The 17,825-nt window shown below is 37.0% G+C and overlaps 1 protein-coding gene across 4 annotated transcripts in view; it reads right to left on the minus strand.

Annotated features, from left to right (window-relative positions):
* The window catches only part of PPFIA2 (PTPRF interacting protein alpha 2), a 459,727-nt gene that overhangs the window by 33,144 nt on the left and 408,758 nt on the right, over positions 1 to 17,825 (minus strand). For 3 of the 4 annotated variants that reach the window (XM_008710341.2, XM_008710340.2, XM_008710342.2), the window contains one exon: positions 423 to 504. In XM_008710341.2, the coding sequence (XP_008708563.1) occupies positions 423 to 504 (82 nt within the window). Of the gene's footprint in view, positions 1 to 422; positions 505 to 11,757; positions 11,767 to 17,825 lie in introns of all 4 variants that reach the window. The other variant, XM_040637298.1, reaches the window with a different exon arrangement.

Below are 17,825 nucleotides of genomic sequence, written 5' to 3' on the forward strand. Positions count from 1 at the left end.
TATGCAATCATGTGACAGTGATCTCCTGGGTCACACAGAAGTGTTGAATATAGAGACAGCTCTTCTCTGTAACCTGCTGATGAGGAAGAACTCTGGACTGATGGATGGGGACAGATGTTTTCTTGTGATAACAGATATGTGGCTCAATAACGGTCTTCTCTTTCTCTGGACATGAAGATGGTAAGATTTAGAGAAACTTCCTTTCATCCCACTAGATGCTTCCTTCCGCCCCAATCATAAGAATGTATCAGAGTAAGATCAAAGCGATACCCACGGCCCCCTGGATAAAGCAAATATTCCCTTTATAAGCTATTCCAGCCTGCTGGAGAGCTGTGCCTTCAGGAACCCATCCTTACCTGTATCTACAAATAGTATCAAACCGAAGTGATGAGTTTAAGAGCTTTCTGGTTTAATTCTCTTACCTCCAGCCATGCAACCACAGTGGGCCCATCCCACTGAGCAAAAGGTAATCCCTTCCTCCGAGCCTCTTCTAGAAGTTCATGCCTGAAGTACACAGCAAAGATTATGAGTTAGGTAGCATGGAAAAAGACAGTGGTGATTATTTTTAATGACAATATTTTTAAAAAACCAATAATCCTTTACATACTTTTTCTGAGATAATACAGAATAACAGAATTCTTTCTTCCTTTTATTAATACATGGAAACCACCCATTGATTTTATGAGTGAAACTCTGACATCTAAAAATAATTTCTCCCAACATTTATTCACAAAATTCAAACATTAAATGTTAATGGACTAAGAAGCTGAATTATATTATCAGCAAATATCTTATCTCTTTAACAAGAAAATGGCCCACATATGCATATTCAAGCACACATTATGGGATCTAAATGAGGCTTCTTCCATCTGCCTTGCTCACTTCTCTTTACGATTTCAGTGATAGAGAAAACGTCTGTATATAGAGGCAGTAGATAAATTTGGTTATTTTAATCCCATTCAAGACATGTGCTTCATTTCAGTGTGCTCTCCAGGTCCAGGTAGCTGTATTCGGAGGTCGGTTGTTTTTTTTTCTCCATCTAGACTATGAAATTACCTCTCATTTAAAGAGAACTTGGAGGGAAATTAACTTCTATCACTAGAAAGCAATGTAAGGTGTGAAATTCAATAGTACATTCCTTTTCATTTATAGTCACTCCTGTTTTTAATGAAAGTGAAACACCTCAATGACAACAAATGGTTGTTTCTGATAGCAAAATGTTGTAAAGAGCCTTGACAAATGCATTACTAATCATTGTCTCTCCTACCGAGCCTTATAACTGACATCCATTTACAAAACCAGTTTGAGTCGTTCGTTGTTGAAATAGCAAGTATGTGTCGAAACTCAAACTGATATATATCTGACTAGGACTATATTGGAAAATATATTCTCTGTTCCTTAGTATGCTTTGATCTTACAACAAATGATAAAAATGTAGTATATTATTTACTCTTTTAAATGTATGTCTTTCATGCTTAGGAATCTATCAATAATATCACACGTGAACTCCAAAATGAAACATTTGATTATTTCTTACCATCAAACAATCAATTGCTTATTATAATATGTTAAGATACAGTTGACCCTTGGACAACACGGGGGCTAAGGATGCCAACCCCCTGCACAGTCAAAAATCTGCACTGCACTTTTGACTCTCCAAAAACTTAACTACTAATAGCCTACTGTTGACTGGATGCCTTACTGACAACATAAACAGTCGATTAACACATATTTTGTATGTTATATATATTTTATACTGTATTCTTATAGTTAATATAGAGAAAAGAAAATATTATTAAGAAAATCATAAGGAAGAGAAAATACAATACTATAGTGTATTTATTGAAGAAAATTCTCATGTAAGTGGGCCCGAGCAGTTCAAACCCACGGTGTTCAAAGGTCAACTGTACATAACTGAAAATGCTTTTCAGTGAGAACTTCCCACATTTGCAGTGGATGCTGCCAACAAATATTCAGTGTGAAAAAGAAACAGAGGCAAAACCAACACTGAAGTTACAGCAGCTGAAGAGACACCTAAACCAACAGCTGTTTCATTGGAGGGAATAGCAGGGCGAGTGCAGGTAAGTTCCCTGTGTAAGTTATTCAGCACTTGTGACAGGAAACAATGACCGGTGCCCTGAATCCCAAGTGGAAACTAGAGGGGCTTCTTCACCTGGATTGCTGTACCATCCCCCATTCCCTCGGACTTCCCAACATTCTCTCATTGAAAAACAGACTCAACTAGCCTAGCTTCACTGTTACTGGTATTGAGAGAAAGGGGTTGAAGGGTCAACCAACCAACCATCAGATACTCATCGTAAGCACCTGTTGCGAGTGTAGACTTGCGCTCTATGTGAGAAATACAGGCATGGACCCAGTTTTTCACAAGATCCCTGGCTAGATAGAAAAAGCAAACACATGAACTGTCTAAAAACACAATATATACACAAATAGTTGCTAAAACTTGGTGATGCATGTTCTGACCCAGAGGATTTTGGAAAATGGGTCAATAGCAATGGAAACAACTGGAGAAGGCATTGTGGCAACCAAGCCAGCTTTGAAGGGCACGTGGAAAGGCATTCTAAGCAGGACAAGCAGTAAGGCTGGAAGGTCGGAGGAAGGACTTGGCATGGAATATGTGGAAGCCAATGGAGAGTAGGCCTCCAAGGAGCTGAGGGGCCTTATTCAGAGTTATAATGTGATGTCCAGTAGGGCAAGAAACACTTCCAGTGAAGTGGCAGCTGAGTGGCAGTAAAGGGGAAGAAACAAACATACATTTACAGCTGCTTTTGGCTACATTTAGTAAAAAGGCAAGAAATATGTACTTAACACCTAGGAAGCACATAACAGTGTCACAGGTGAATGAATTCTATGAGCTGTACAAAAGCCATCTTAAAAAGTTAGAACACTTTAATTGTGAAACTTCTGACGAGCTCTGTAAAAATACCACACCACACAAGCCAGAGTGAACGTTTTCCAACGATTCAGATACTGTAACTTCTCTGCTCACAACCCTCCAATCACTCCTTGTCTCACTGAGAATAAAAGGCTAAACAGCACCTTGCATCCACCCTCCCACCCTCTTCAACTCTGATTCAGAGGCTACCTCACATAGCGACACTGCCTCCTCGCTGTTTCCTAGAAACAGCTCAGGACTCTTTCTGCCTCAAGACCTTGTACCCACTATTCTCTCTATACGGAATGCTTGGGCCCTCTATCTCCACATGGCTCACTCCCTCTCCTACTTTTAATATTTACTCAAATGTCACCTTCTCTGCGTGTCTCCCCTCCTCCCTCCTTCAACCCCCACCAGACATTCTTTATCCCTCTTCCTTGATGTACTTCTCTCCACGGCACTTATCTTCGAACACAGAGTATCATTTACACCTCAGTCTATTATATCCCAATCAAATATAAGCTCAAGGAGGACCAATGTTTTCACATAGTCTGTTCAGAGATAATTAGAAGCATCCAGAACAAGGTCAGGCACAAAGTGCTCAATAAATAGTTGTGAATGTTGAACATGCCTGCCAGTGTTCACAGGTGCTTGCTAGAGTAAATTGAGCCCCATAATGTATATATATATTTTTGTAGTCCAAATATCTTTTTCCATTTTGGCTTACAACACCATTCAAAGGTTTCAAAAAAAAAAAAAATCCTTGAATTTTGTTTCCTCTTGAGCCAGTCTGTCACAGTCACACACACTCCAGCTGATCCTGAGTCTGACCTGGCTTGGGGTCCCTGCCAGCAGTCTGGTGAAGATGTAATCCGATGTGCTCAGATAGCTCCATTTTCTGTCTGAACAGAAACTTAATTGCACAACTGTTTGTGAAATCTTTGGGCAATCTGGCCCTTGAAAGAGTTTTCTTTGTTTTTGTTTTGTTTTGTTTTATTTAAACCACAAACTCTTGTAACCATAATGACTTTAGTAAGAATATGCTAAGATTATAAGAAAAGGGACCTCTAGTTCACTGGATTCTGTCCTTTGGTCCCCAGCTGGCAGGGCTGGAGGCCACGTAAAGGCTTTTGAGCTGAAATGGGGGAGAAACTGCCAGATTAGGGGTGGAAGACGGGGATACGCAGCAGAACTGCACGCCACGACTTTAACTCCAAATACCTTAATCTGAGGGCAGAATCAAACTGTGTACAGAAATGCACTGAAAGTCTCAAAGCAATACTAGATTTAATTCTTCTCAATCTTAAAAAACCCTGCACCATACAGAATTTATAACAGACATATATCTGGGTGTATGGCATGAGAAGGAAGCAATGTTTAAAAAAAGATAATATAGGCAAAACTATAGAAATTGGAAATCACTGAGTTTAATACATGATGATTTTCTAACAGATTATTAAGGGTAAGCATTAATTGTATCGGGGCATGCTTCTTCTCATGAGATATTTTGGGGTCACTGACAGAGAAATAGTGACCTGAACTGTCTAGGAAATATTAAATAAAAAATTGATTTGCCATACACAGGCATTTTGAATATACTGGTGTTCTCTGTTCAACCAGTCCATGTGTGGAAAGGTATGCAGATATTCTGTACTCTGGATTCAACCTTTTCAAAGGTCAAGTGAGTGTTATTCCAGAGCAAGGCTATGATCAACTTTCCCTAGTACGTGTAAGTCTGGAAATTGCTGTCTTTGCATTTAGACCTAAAGAAATGTTTTTGTTTATCTTTCTCTTTTTTTTTTTTCCCTCCAGACAATCTAATACTCAACCATCTTTTTCCAAAGGATAATTTATGTATCACTATAGTTACGGGCATGCATTTTTGTTCTAAGATGCAGACTAGATTTTAGAGGATATCAGTAGCACTTTTTTTTAGAAATTTTATCTGGCTCAGGGCTGTCATCACCTGTGTGAAAACTCAAAGAAAAGTACTAATTGTACTGAATAAGAAAAACTTCTGAATTGTTGAGTATTTTCAAGAAACACATTCTGATCTAAAATAAAGAATGCCATTAGATTCCCCAAAAGGCGTCAGACTTCCCTGAAATAGGTGTCAATGAGTTACTGTGATTGGAAAGTGACACCTTAGGAGGCCCAACAGGTGGGGAACGCTTCGGTGTGAGTCATTTGCATGCCCGTATATAACTGTGCAGAGGGGAGCCTGATAACTGTGCATGCTAGACCTGACCTGAGGACAGGAATTTCTGGATAAACAATCAAGAGTGTCTAACAAATGTACATGAATCAAGGGCATTTGCCAGGCTTGTAGTTTCTTTTTTCTTAAGATTTTATTTATTTATTTGACAGAGAGAGAGACAGCCAGCAAGAGAGGGAACACAGGCAGGCGGAGTGGGAGAGGAAGAAGCAGGCTCCCAGTGGAGGAGCCTCATGTGGGGCTTGATCCCAGAACGCCAGGATCACACCCTGAGCCGAAAGCATACGCTTAATGACTGAGCCATCCAGGCGCCCTAGGCTTGTAATTCTAACTCCTAAACCACATGAATTTAAGCAAGTATGACTTTGCCTCAGTGACTCAATCTAAATGGAAATGTCTGGCTTCTCCTTTTTTGGTTTTATGTCTTTCCTCAGCTATTGCAGTTTTGATCTAATTGGTGGAGTATGCCTGTGTATTTGTAAGTTATGTTTCTACCACACTCAACAATGTCCTCATGCCTCCCCGCCTTGTCTCCCCACTCACTTTGTCTTTTCAAGACACACAAAAATAATTCTCTGAAGCCATCCTTTCCCTGCTCCTGAGGCAATATTTACTAGTTCTCTGCATAAGCACCCTAGAATAATAACCATTCCTACCTACAGTAACTTTAACATTTTATCGACTCAGAGATTCAGTCGGTTTTATTCTTCAGTGAACACAAAACCTGGCACATAGTAGGTCTGTAACAAAATCAGATGACTGACTACCTAACAAATTTGGTTAATCCTGGGGGATGCAAAGTTCTCTGTCCTCATGCCCTCACAGTAGGGGAACACAACTCATAACTCAACATGTTTAAGACAGTGTTAAACTCAGAGAAATAAAGTTCATTAATTACTCAAAAAAGTCACAGACTACAGGGCCAGTAAAATCTCCTTTCTCATATTCTTCTCAGTGTGGACGGTTCATCACTGTCAGTGAAAAAAGACTTTATTCTCAGACCACTTAGCCTACGATGCTATTTTAGGATTGCCAATTTGTGCTATGACTGTGTGTAGAGCATACAGTACCCTTTCTTCTGTCACTCACGATGGCCGAGCCAGTCACCATCCATTTAATGCCTGCCCATTTCCCCTTCATATTTTCTATTTCATCTTTCTTTACTTTCTATTCTCGTTGCCACCATACTTTTTTTTCAACCCTTTAATTGGTTCCTATCTCGAATTCTCTAACCCTTCTAATACACTGGCATAAAAAAAAATCTGCAGGTAAGAGAGCAGCCTCTAAAGTCTGATTGCTTAGGCTTGATTCTTGGCGCCTCCTCTTCTTAGCTGTGCATCCACAGACAAGTCACTTTACCTCTCTGTGCCTCAGTATCCTCATCTGTAAAATAAAGCTGATAATAGTACCTACATCAGAAAGTGACTTGAGAAAATACATGTAATGTGAGGAAGCAGCTGATGGATGTGAGCAGTTAACTTCTGTCGTAGCATTGTCCTCTGACAACCCTCCAATGGTTCTTTAAGTGTCTAAAGTATAACCCTCAACCTGAATTACAAACACTAAATAGGTTTGGTCTTGATTTACCTTTCTAATCATCTTCACTTACTTCTCTTTTCTTTAAGATTTTACTTATTTATTTGACAGAGAGAGAGGCAGTGAGAGAGGGAACACAAGCAGGGGGAGTCGGAGAGGGAGAGGGAGACGCAGGCTTCCCGCTGAGCAGGGAGCCTGATGCGGGACTCAATCCCAGAACGCTGAGATCATGACCTGAGCCAAAGGCAGACGCTTAACAACTGAGCCACCCAGGTGCCCCATCTTCACTTACTTCTAACCAGAACTGAGAACCTACTTTTGCAAATAATTTGTGCATTACTAATTCTATCACTGCGAGTACCATTTTCCAGAGCTGAGTTCTTCCCCTTCTTCAACTATCAGAATCTTACTGTTTACCTAAATCATGACCCTTCCTTTCATTTTTGTGGTAATCCCATTCCACAAGGACTCTTCATCCTTCAAAATCTGGAAATTTAGTGTCAAAAATCACCACAGAGATTGTTAATTAGTACCACATGCGTGCATCTCATCTCCCACCCAAGACTCTAAAGTTCTGGAGATGAGAGTTTGCTCTTCCACCGCCTCTTGCTTTTCTGCCCATGCTCTAGCCAAGAGTATCTCTTCAATGGTTGTTACATTGTACTCCACAAAACTGTCAATGTTGAGATTCTCCATGGGATCTCTGATGACAAGGTGAATTCTAAGTATTTTGTTTTTGGTAACATCAAACTATGCATTGCATCTTAAAAAGGAATAAGAATTTTGTTTAGTAATTACCTGTACTGGTTATTCAGAAAGAGAAAAAAAATGTACTCTATAACATTAAATATTTTACAAATCGATTGACCACTACCAATTTTATTCAAATTCTCACCATTTGTGAATCATGGCAATGGACGCCCAGTCTCTCTGTCTCGTTTGGTACCCCCTCCTTCCCATCCTTTTTCCAACTCCCAATGCAATCCTCATAAACACAGATTTTTTTGTTAAGACTTACATAAAAACCTTCTCATTGTCCTAAAAATTAAAGGTCAAATACCTTAGCATGATGGCAAAAACCCTTAATAATCTCCAGACTCTTGTGCTCAATCAGTGCTGAAACATTTCCCCCCAAACCTCATTCTATTTGACCCTCTGTGACTCTTATCTGTCTTTTTCTTATGACTGAAACATCCTTTTTTGCATCAGAATCGTGGCAAACTCATACTTGTCCTTCAGACACAGCTAATGCTTTATCTTTCCTGTGGAGATTCCAAGACCTCTCCCAGGCAGAATGAAATTTCTCCTCCATACAAAGATTATAATTTGTGTATACTCCAATTATTGTACTTCTTATACCTCTCATTTAAAATGTGCCATAATAGAGATTTACCTAATGTGCTCTCTTGTCTCACCTAAACCACTTCTATTCTTCAGAAATACGGTATCATGGTTTGAAAGGACAAAGGAACTGGATGTAGACAAATCAGGGTTTGGATCCCAGACAACAATAGCTAACATGCACTTACCACATATTCTGTGTGAAGACCTGTTCTAAGTGCTTTATATGTATAATTTCTTTAATCTTCAAAATGACAAGATACATATTGATACTCATTTGCAGATGAGGACACCGGAGAGCACAGGTCACTTGGAGCATAGAAGTGGGTGGCAAAGCCAGAATTTGAGCCCCAAACACTTGGCCACAGAGTTAACATTCTTAACCCCCATACAGTCCTTTAGCTAATTATCCTTTGAATTTTTCATAACTGAGAAAGGAGGGTAAACTGACTATAAGAATTTGATTACATTAAAACAAATATCACCCACTTCATTGTTAGTATTAAAAAAAAAAGATAGTCTCCCACTTTTCTTTCTTTTCTTGTGGTTCATTTATATTTAGAAGTGGTATGTATTTACTTGGCCTCCTGGGTAATATGTGTAGTCTTTACCCCTACTATCATACCTTCTAATCCTCAACACAATAAGAAAAAAAAAAGAAGCTGTGCCTTTTCTTTTCTTATTCCTTCTTAATATCAGGTTGTGTACCTCTGTCAGAGGAAAGAGGTTGGTCTCATTTATCTAATTGGGAAGGAAAAGCTGAATTTCTTGTAACTTGTTTCAATTGATTTTACTAGTTCAATTGATTTTATGTGATTGTAATACTAAGTAATTCTCTGATTGAAACATTTATCTTAAGGGCTTATTTACTTACTGTAGCACATGACAAGCAATTAGTTATTGATATAAGCAGAAGAAATAAATATGTGGCTCAATAAGAATGAAGAATAAATGTAAGTCAAAATAATTTGACAGTTGAATCTACTTCTTAACAGTGTAGGCCAGAGAATAAGTCTCTTTTACATAATGTTAGCAGTACACTTCACTACATACCATTATTCATTGTTCCATTAAAATTCAACAGTCAGGAGGGTAAATTTCAAATTTCAAACAGACGATAGGCTATAACTCTATCATTCAGGAATCTAGACTTGTTGATCAATTCTACGAAAATCAACATTACATATTTGAGAAACTATTTGAAATTCTGGTCAGCAAATATGAACAAAATGTGGTGCCACCCACACTTCTAACATGTGCAAGCTGAAAATGCATATCTTAACTCACATAATTATTCTAAACAGAAATGTCAAAATCCCAATCAGCTGCGTCAGAACATTGATTGCCTAAATATACATATTTAGCTCCATAAAATTAAGAGTTTCAAATTCAACATTAACAAGGTTGACTTGATTTTAAAAGCACAGCATACTGTGATTTTGTGTGTGTGCAAGTGAACATGTGTTTGTATATCATATTATGGCATATTCTCACATAAGTGCATATAAAAGTCCATTACACATCTAAGTCGTATTTTAGTTAGATTCTAAGAACACATGCTAGGTTGTTTGGAATTGAAATAGTTTGACTACATTAAAACCAAAGCTTATTCATATTGAAACCTTTTTTTTTCTTCAAGCTGCTCTGAAATGGAGGGCATAGTCTCAGAAATTTAATTTATTTGTGAATTTGAATTGGGATTTACATAATTTCTCTCCTCACTTTATTTTGAATTTAATCAGTTTCAAAACCATTAAAAAGGTATAAACACACACATCCACACCCACACAAATGTGATGGAGCAACACAATTACTCATGCTGTTCTTGAAAACTAAAGGGACTTGTATTACTTTCTATTGAACAATTTCACTTTTGAAAGACTCTATGGTCTGTTCTCCTTAGTCACTTCCTGATAGTAAATTGGGGACTTACTGGAGGAACACCGATAATTTTCAGGTTATTTGGATACCATTTAGACTAGATTACCTTAGTGCCTCATCTAATTTACAGCCTCTTTAACTCAGATTTTAAAGTTTATAGGTTTTGTGCTGAGGTTATACATATTTTCTCATGCTCTTATGAGGTGCAGGAAGTTGACGGTAGTATCAATAAATACAGAGAATATGTCAGTCACCCAAGGGTATGCAAAAAATGGGAAAGTTGGTGCTTAAATTCTTATCTTCTATTTCCTAATTTCATGAACGATCTTTCCACCTCAAATCTTCCATTTTTCACTATATTTGTACTCTCCTCCTGCCACTTTAACTTCCTAAGCTTTCTGTTAGGGATTCTACTAGAGAAGTGATTTTGAGGTCCTAAAATGTTAAGTTCTGGAAGCATGTATAAGACTATAAGAATCTGAATTTTAGAATGAAGACAATCATATCAGTTTCTTAAAGTCCATAAATGACAATGCATAATGCATTTATTCTTTTTCAGTATTTCATTCAAAAAGTGATAGGGAAATGAAATTTTATTTATTGGGATTATTTTCCTCATGAAATTTAAAAGTCATTAGAAAACAGAAGACCAGTATTACATGATGACATGAAAACAATGTTTTAAATCTAATGTCTGGAATATTCATTATTTTTAAAAAGTAAAAGCTTACAACTGTGGCTAGCAAAGTTGAATAGTATCCTAACCACAGGTCACCTTGCAGTTTTAAGAACACTTACTAGAGCTTTCCTTAATATCATAAATTATCCTAACTGAAGTAAATTCTACATTGTTAAATAATTAGTAATAGTAACTATAACTTAAAATCAGAGTAGAAAAGTATAACAAATATAAGCCATAGTAATGAACTAAGCAATATTACAAAGTACATGACCTTGTACTGGCATATAAAATATGCATATAGCAATAGGGCACTCTCCATAGCTTCCCAGATAACGGCATCTCATTGGAGCCATTTTATTTACCAAATATGTATGTGTGTGTGTGCAATATATATATTGTTTTAAATTTAAAAGCAATACCTCTCCCAAGGTAAAGTGTTTTTAAAAGCTCACCATGTTACCACTGCAAAAGTTTACACCAATGTAAACATTTTATAAATTTTGTACATAATTTGTTTGGCTTTGAAGCCCAATTTGCCTTAGGAATAGGTAATAACATGTTTTAATTTTAGTTCACAGAGCAGGTTGGAGTAGTTTGGATTTTTAAAGCTTTGAAAATTAACCAGTAGTATAGAAATAATGGAAAGAACACATACAACCAAAGGAATCAACCAAAACTAAGGATTACTTTGGAATCGAGGGGTAAACATCCTACTGGGGAAGATCCAGCACTTAACCCTCTTCATTTAAGTACAATTCTAGTAATGGACACAGAAGATTGTGTCTGGAAGAGAATGAAGGTGGGGAACCAGGAAGCACTAGGGAACACACAGGAGGACCCAATCTTGCAGCACCATCCAAAGTACTGGAGTGGCCTGTGACTTAAACGTCACTGAGTGCCATATTAACTCCTAGAGAATGACTCGAGAAGTAAGGAAATCATGTCTGGAATGCCTTTTGACATGTGTCTACTGAAACTAAAGAAATAGAAGTGCCTGCAAGGCCACCAGCATTAATTTGAGTGTGGACATTTCTCTGAACCAATGATTCCTGTATGGTGTAGAAATAGATACACTTCACAATTTTCATTTTAGGTCAGAGGCAGTGCAGCTTGTGTTACAACTGAAAAGAGAAATACTAAAGATAAAAGAAAAAAAGGATGGTGCTGAAAATAAACATGTTCAGCAGCCATTGTCATTCAACTTACCCAGATGTGCTTTTCATGAGATGGAGAAGGATGGATGGAAAAGAAAAGCACACAAATGTTAATGGATACATTTCAGTCCAAAGAAAGCCATGGAATAAAACAAGAGCATCATTTCAGATGTGCAAAAGCTCAGATACGAGAAGACATGGTGTCTTTTTTATTTCACCATGACACACGTACTCACTGCGTCCAAAAGCATGATCAGGTTGAAGGCAGCTCTAACTGTTGACTAGTAAGTCTGTCTCTTGAAAATGAGCCACTCTGAAACATGCATGACCACATTTTTCCCAGCCTCTAGTATACCCCAGGAAGAAATCAGGCACTTTATTAAAGAACATTCTTTACCTCAGGCCACTCCTGGCTTATTTTACAAATAGAAGCAATAACTTACAAAATAGTGCTAGATCCTCATACGGGGATTTTTACATGCTTACTGGTAAGAGCTCCAGACAAAGTAGAGTGGACCCCTGCAGAGGCAGCAACTTAAGAGAACACTAGGGTCAGGGTCAGAATACCTGGTTCTAGTTCTCATACACGATTTGGTCAAAATTACCAGCAGGTTCTGATTTTCAATTTCCTCACCTTAATGTGGGGCAGGAAGGAATTTTACATTCCAGGTCCATAATTTTAATATTCTTACAAATGTCATAATAATAATAATTTTTATAAATAAGCATTTGCCAGTCTTCAGAACGCGAGAAAGCATAAAAGAATTCTATCAACTTTTCTCCTCCTGCTACATTATTTCCTCCTTGTTTGAACTGGCAAAATAAATGGAGTTTGTGCCCATTGAATCTCTTTCAATAGGAACATTTATTTGGACAGATGTTTATAAATGTTGCTCTGAGGAAAAAAGCAAACTAGATTGGTTCACCAATATTACCATAAATCATCACAAAACAACATTGATTTAAATGTAGTTTTTGAGGTAGCCCTCTCATTCCCTGGATATAGTAGCAGCACTGGGAAAATACGGAATTTAAATAATTCAACAAAAAGCCATGAGAATATTATTTTAAATTTTTCTATACAAGCATAATAGATTAATTCTTCAAAAAAATAAAGCTTTTACTACAACTCAGAAAATATATTAAATACAACAAAATATGAAGCAGAAATTCGTATCTCAGAAATTAGGCAACTTAGCGAGTTTCCTTTTTTATCGCTCAATCATTATAAAGAAAAGGTTAACGTGCAATGGAACACCCTGTACGTGCCTCATCTAAACGCATTCATTCAGAGAAACCAGGTATTGTTTTTTAGACAGGCCTTTTGGAGAATGCATATTCTTTGGCCATAGCTCCAAACAGCTGTGGGAAGCACTTTAAATTTTTAACATGACAGAAACATAAATGTCCATACACACTGGCACCACCATGTCCTAAGATGTTTAGGCATCATGTTTACATCACACATGCAATAGAAAGAAAATTAAAACAAAAAAGAGATCGCTTCTAAGGGGTTAAAATGGCTTTCCTGTCAACATACCTGTGAACTCTTTGATGAACTCTTAAAAAAGGCAATTTCTGAGATCTCCAGGAAAATTACCCAAAGTATTTGGGGCCAGTTATTCCCATGGACAAAATCATCTTTCGCAGCCTACCAGCTATCTAGGAATTGCTCTCCAATAAAACAAGTCGATTAAATCTGCACACAGTGGAATATTAATAGTCCTCACATCTTCATTTGTCATTTTCAAAAACGGAAAACTTATACCAATAAAAATACCTTAAATATAAAATGTAAGAGAAATTATGAAAATAAATAGGAAACACAGATATAAGGAGACACTCAAAAAGTACTGCTTGAAGTTCTGATATATTTGTCATCAACTTTTGTAAGCTGTCTGAATCCTCAGAGTTTTTATGAACTTTCTTGTTCTCCACAATTAATTTAAAGCAATGCCGAGCAGTTATCTCACTTTATAATAATAAGTATTTCAGCTCATGACTTAAAAAAAATGTTCTGCAAAGGACAAAAAGCTTGAGTCATAAATGACTCTGGCATATGTTGTGGGAATATAGTATAAATTCATGTCAGAGGGAATATATATTTGCAGAGTTTTTTCATCTAGATAAAGTGTTTAATTTTTCTTCTTTCTATATTCTTTCCTACAAGCAGTTATTTACAATTACACATAACCTCATTATTCTTTTTTCCCTTCACTCCAGATTGTCAAGGTCATGATAATGGCAAGACAGATTCTGTGAAAAATAAATGTTCTTCAGTTAAAGACCACTGTGAGTAACAGGCAAATAACAAGTTTTAATTGACATAGAAAAAGAACAGGTTTTAAGCTACCACTTAATGAATAAGATCAAATCTAATTATTGGCATGTTTTCCTTGGGAACACCAGCCTACATCCAGACACAAGGAGACGTTACCAGCTAACGTATGTCTTCGTCCAAAATGGGTGTCTGAAACTTTTCAGCTGTCTCACTTTACTCTTCTAGATCTCTTACTAAATGAATGGGCCTTTGCCTGTTTATAAACTAGTCAACTTTGAACGTTAAGACTTCAACTTGATAAATAACTCACATGAGCTTCGTATGTGGAATGTGATTGCCTCTCGCTTCTTAAGGTTCAAGTTGATGACTCAGAAAGATTTTTAAATCAATTATTAACACCCGATTAGGAAATGAACAGGTAGTAACTGATGTGAAAAAGTGGAATAAAGAGAAGATTTCTCTTAATGGATGAAACCTGAGAGTGTTTCAATGCTGATGGCCAACACACAGGAGAGAGCAGAATTTGAAGGTATAAGAGCAAATGCGAAGTCAGCAAAACATGAGTGAGAAACTCGGAAGTGATGGGCTCAGGCAGGAAGAGAGCACCCTACTTTCCTCTAATGAAACAGGAGAGGGACTAGGATTAGTGTGTATTTGGCAGCAAATAATTCAGGGCACCCTGTTGGTTTCTTTTTTCTCTCCCTCTGAGGCAGACTGCGAGCTCATCTGCACAAGATGCAGGTTTGAGGACAGTGGAGGTCTCTAATGAAAGCTGCAGAGAATAGAAACAAGATTGGTAAGAGAAAAATATTGCAATTATTGGGCACTGCTGAGTTCCCAAATGAAGCTGGCTCAACTTCTGCTATAACGTCCTCCAGCAGCATAGAGGTGTTCAAACGCAGACATCAAGAAAGAAAAGTCATTAGTGGCTATGAGTATGACATGTGATACAACCAAATGATAGAGGAGCAAAAAAATTTAGGAATTTTTGAGTGTTGAAATTATGCACATGGAATCAAAGCTAAATAGGAAGCAAGAAGGGGACAGAAAGGGGCTAGTGTGCTGGGATACAGATAAAATAAATGTTTAAGCACATTTCTAGTGATTCTTATAAATGAAAGGAAATGGCTAAGAAGTTATCATCACACTACTTCAGAAATAACTTTTTGTTATAGTTAATATCGACTTCAAATAGCTAAAGTTTGAGATTCTTGAGACTCTTTTAGAGAGGTTAAGAAATCTTTATTCTTCTAAGAATTTTGCTGTTCCTTTGCCTAGTAAATCTAACCTAGTCAGGCCCATGGTTAAAGTTTTGATTATGTAAAATCTGAAACAAAGACATTTAATTGTATTTTTGTATATATGTTGCATATAGAACATACACACATACATATATTTTTAGTGGAAATCTTTGGGTATAGATCTATGTTTAAAATAAAACTCTAGCAATAAGATACAGATAATCATTGCCCTTCTTGGAACATGGAAACAAGGAGGAGAGCCTTGCTTGATGGCTGGCTAATTTTAAATAACTGCGGGAAGAGACAGCATCTTCAAAGACCTTATGAAAAACCTATGCAGAACCAATATAAGATCTTATATTTGTGGGAACAAATGGGGAGAATTCTTTCCAGATTAAGATGCCAGCATTATATTCAAATGTACTCTAATTAGTGACTTTTTTTTCTTTTAAAAAAGGTTAATCATCCTTGCTATTTGATACTGACTTTGTAAGTTTTATTGGCATGAATAGCCTAAGATTAATTCAAGTGCACATTTAAATTTCTTACATAGCTTATTTATAAGTGATCATTACTATTCTTGTATCAAACTTTGAGACATTAGGTGTGGCTAATTATATTAAAAAGAAGTAATCTTATAACACAGCTCCATCTTGTGCTTTGAAACTACACCCCCCTCCCAGTCTTAAAAAAAAAAAAGGTGCTTGGTTTGAATATATTTGTTGCTCTTGTTGAAAGATGAGATAGGGTCAGATGAGAAACTAGAAAATTCTCTAGAAAAAATATGCTATCCTTTTTCGAGTATAAAGATAGTGAGGAGTTCTTTTTTGATGCCCTATATAAACATCCCAAATTATATAGGATACTCAAGGTCCAACTGACAGACGACCACATGCTTTAAATTGCAGCTTTACCCTGAGATCCCAAATAATTTAGAGGAAACCTGATTTCTGGACTCCAGCCTCTTGTATAGCCCAGGCCCTGGAAAGCTATGTTTCCTCACGGATGGAGGAAAATAGCAGCTGCTACCCTTGAAGGCCTTGTGAAAATTAAAAGAGATAATATATGGAAAGTGTGTGGACCACCCAGAATATTGTCACTGCTCAATGTGATTATCAAACAGTTATTACATATATAATCATGATTATCATTACTATACATAGAATGAGGAGGAAAACGGAACAGAATATATGAACACAGGGAGAAAGGAGTAATTACAAATAAGTAATAGATATTAAATATATGAAGACCAGAACATGCAAAATGGGAAGTAGAGAGAGATAAAGCTGGTGAGATAAATAGTGACCAGATGATGCAGGGATTTATGGGTCATATAAAGGCATCTGGGATTTATCCTAAGGAAGCTAAGTCATAATCGAGGGATTGTAGGCAGGTTCAGAAACTTAATTTAGATAGATCTCTTTAGCTGTAGTGTGAAGAATGGATTACAGGGAGGCAAGAATGTAACATGGTTTTACTATGATGGTCTGAAAAAGGAAAGAAGAAAATCAATTCATCTGAGAGATTTTAAAGAGACAGTATTTGGAGTGATAGTAAACTCAGGTGTATAGAGGAAGAATAAGGCCAAGGAAGACCAAGGGCAAAGTTTCCTGGTTTGGTCATCTTAGTAGAAGTCACTGCCCTAATTCCTGTTCTTTTCTTAGGCTTTTTTTAGAGTTCTTTCCCCATGCAGCTTCTATTCATGCATCAGTTATTCAGAAAATATGTTTTGAGTCCTTCTGATATGCCAGACACTGCAATATTAAAAAAAATAAAATAAAAAATTTGCCTAGGTTCTCTTGGGTCCTCTTCTCTGAATTATACGGAGAATCACAGAATTCCAGGGTAGGGACAATTTGAAGAGCATGTAAGTCAATCTCTCATATAATTTGAATCCCCCATATAATAATTCTGCCACATACACATACTTAGTAAGTCTATATTGGACAGAATCATGAGGAACAACTCTCTTTCCACGTGGTTAATTATTTCTTCTCAGATATGTGACTGCTAACAGTTCTCACTTAGACTGAACTCAAATTTATCTGTAACAACCTCTGACTTTTGGCCCAAGGTCTTATCACAAAGATACTGGTCATGTTCCTTGGAATAGATGCTGGTTTGAATATATCGACTTCAAGTATATTTCCAAGAAATTAACACAATATCCAGCTACGATCTGTGCAGCGCATAGAATGTTGGCCCTATCAACTGCTTTTATGGATACTGAAAATCATTAATTTCCTTGCCAGATATTGCTAACTTGTCATTCCCCCCCCACACAGAAAACAGCTATCTTAGGAGTTGCAGTTAAGAACCCCCTATACATAGACACACACCATAGCCTTCTATACACAGGTAACTGATAAGGGTAGGCATGAAATTGGATGGAGAATTATATAAACACTCTTATTAAACGTTATCTTGCTCCATCTGGATCTCTATGTAAAGGTCTTCCTTAAATAAAACAATTTATCTAAAACTTAACTTAAGCTGAGTCTGGCACCTTCTCTGTCACTCAGTCATCATCAGTTCTCCTGTTCAGCCCCTTTGATTACAATGGTCCCATCAGATACAAATCCATTTTGTTAGTTTCAA

This window comes from Ursus maritimus, unplaced genomic scaffold, assembly GCF_017311325.1.
Source record: "Ursus maritimus isolate PB19 unplaced genomic scaffold, ASM1731132v1 scaffold_21, whole genome shotgun sequence".
In the NCBI taxonomy this organism is placed as follows: domain Eukaryota; kingdom Metazoa; phylum Chordata; class Mammalia; order Carnivora; family Ursidae; genus Ursus; species Ursus maritimus.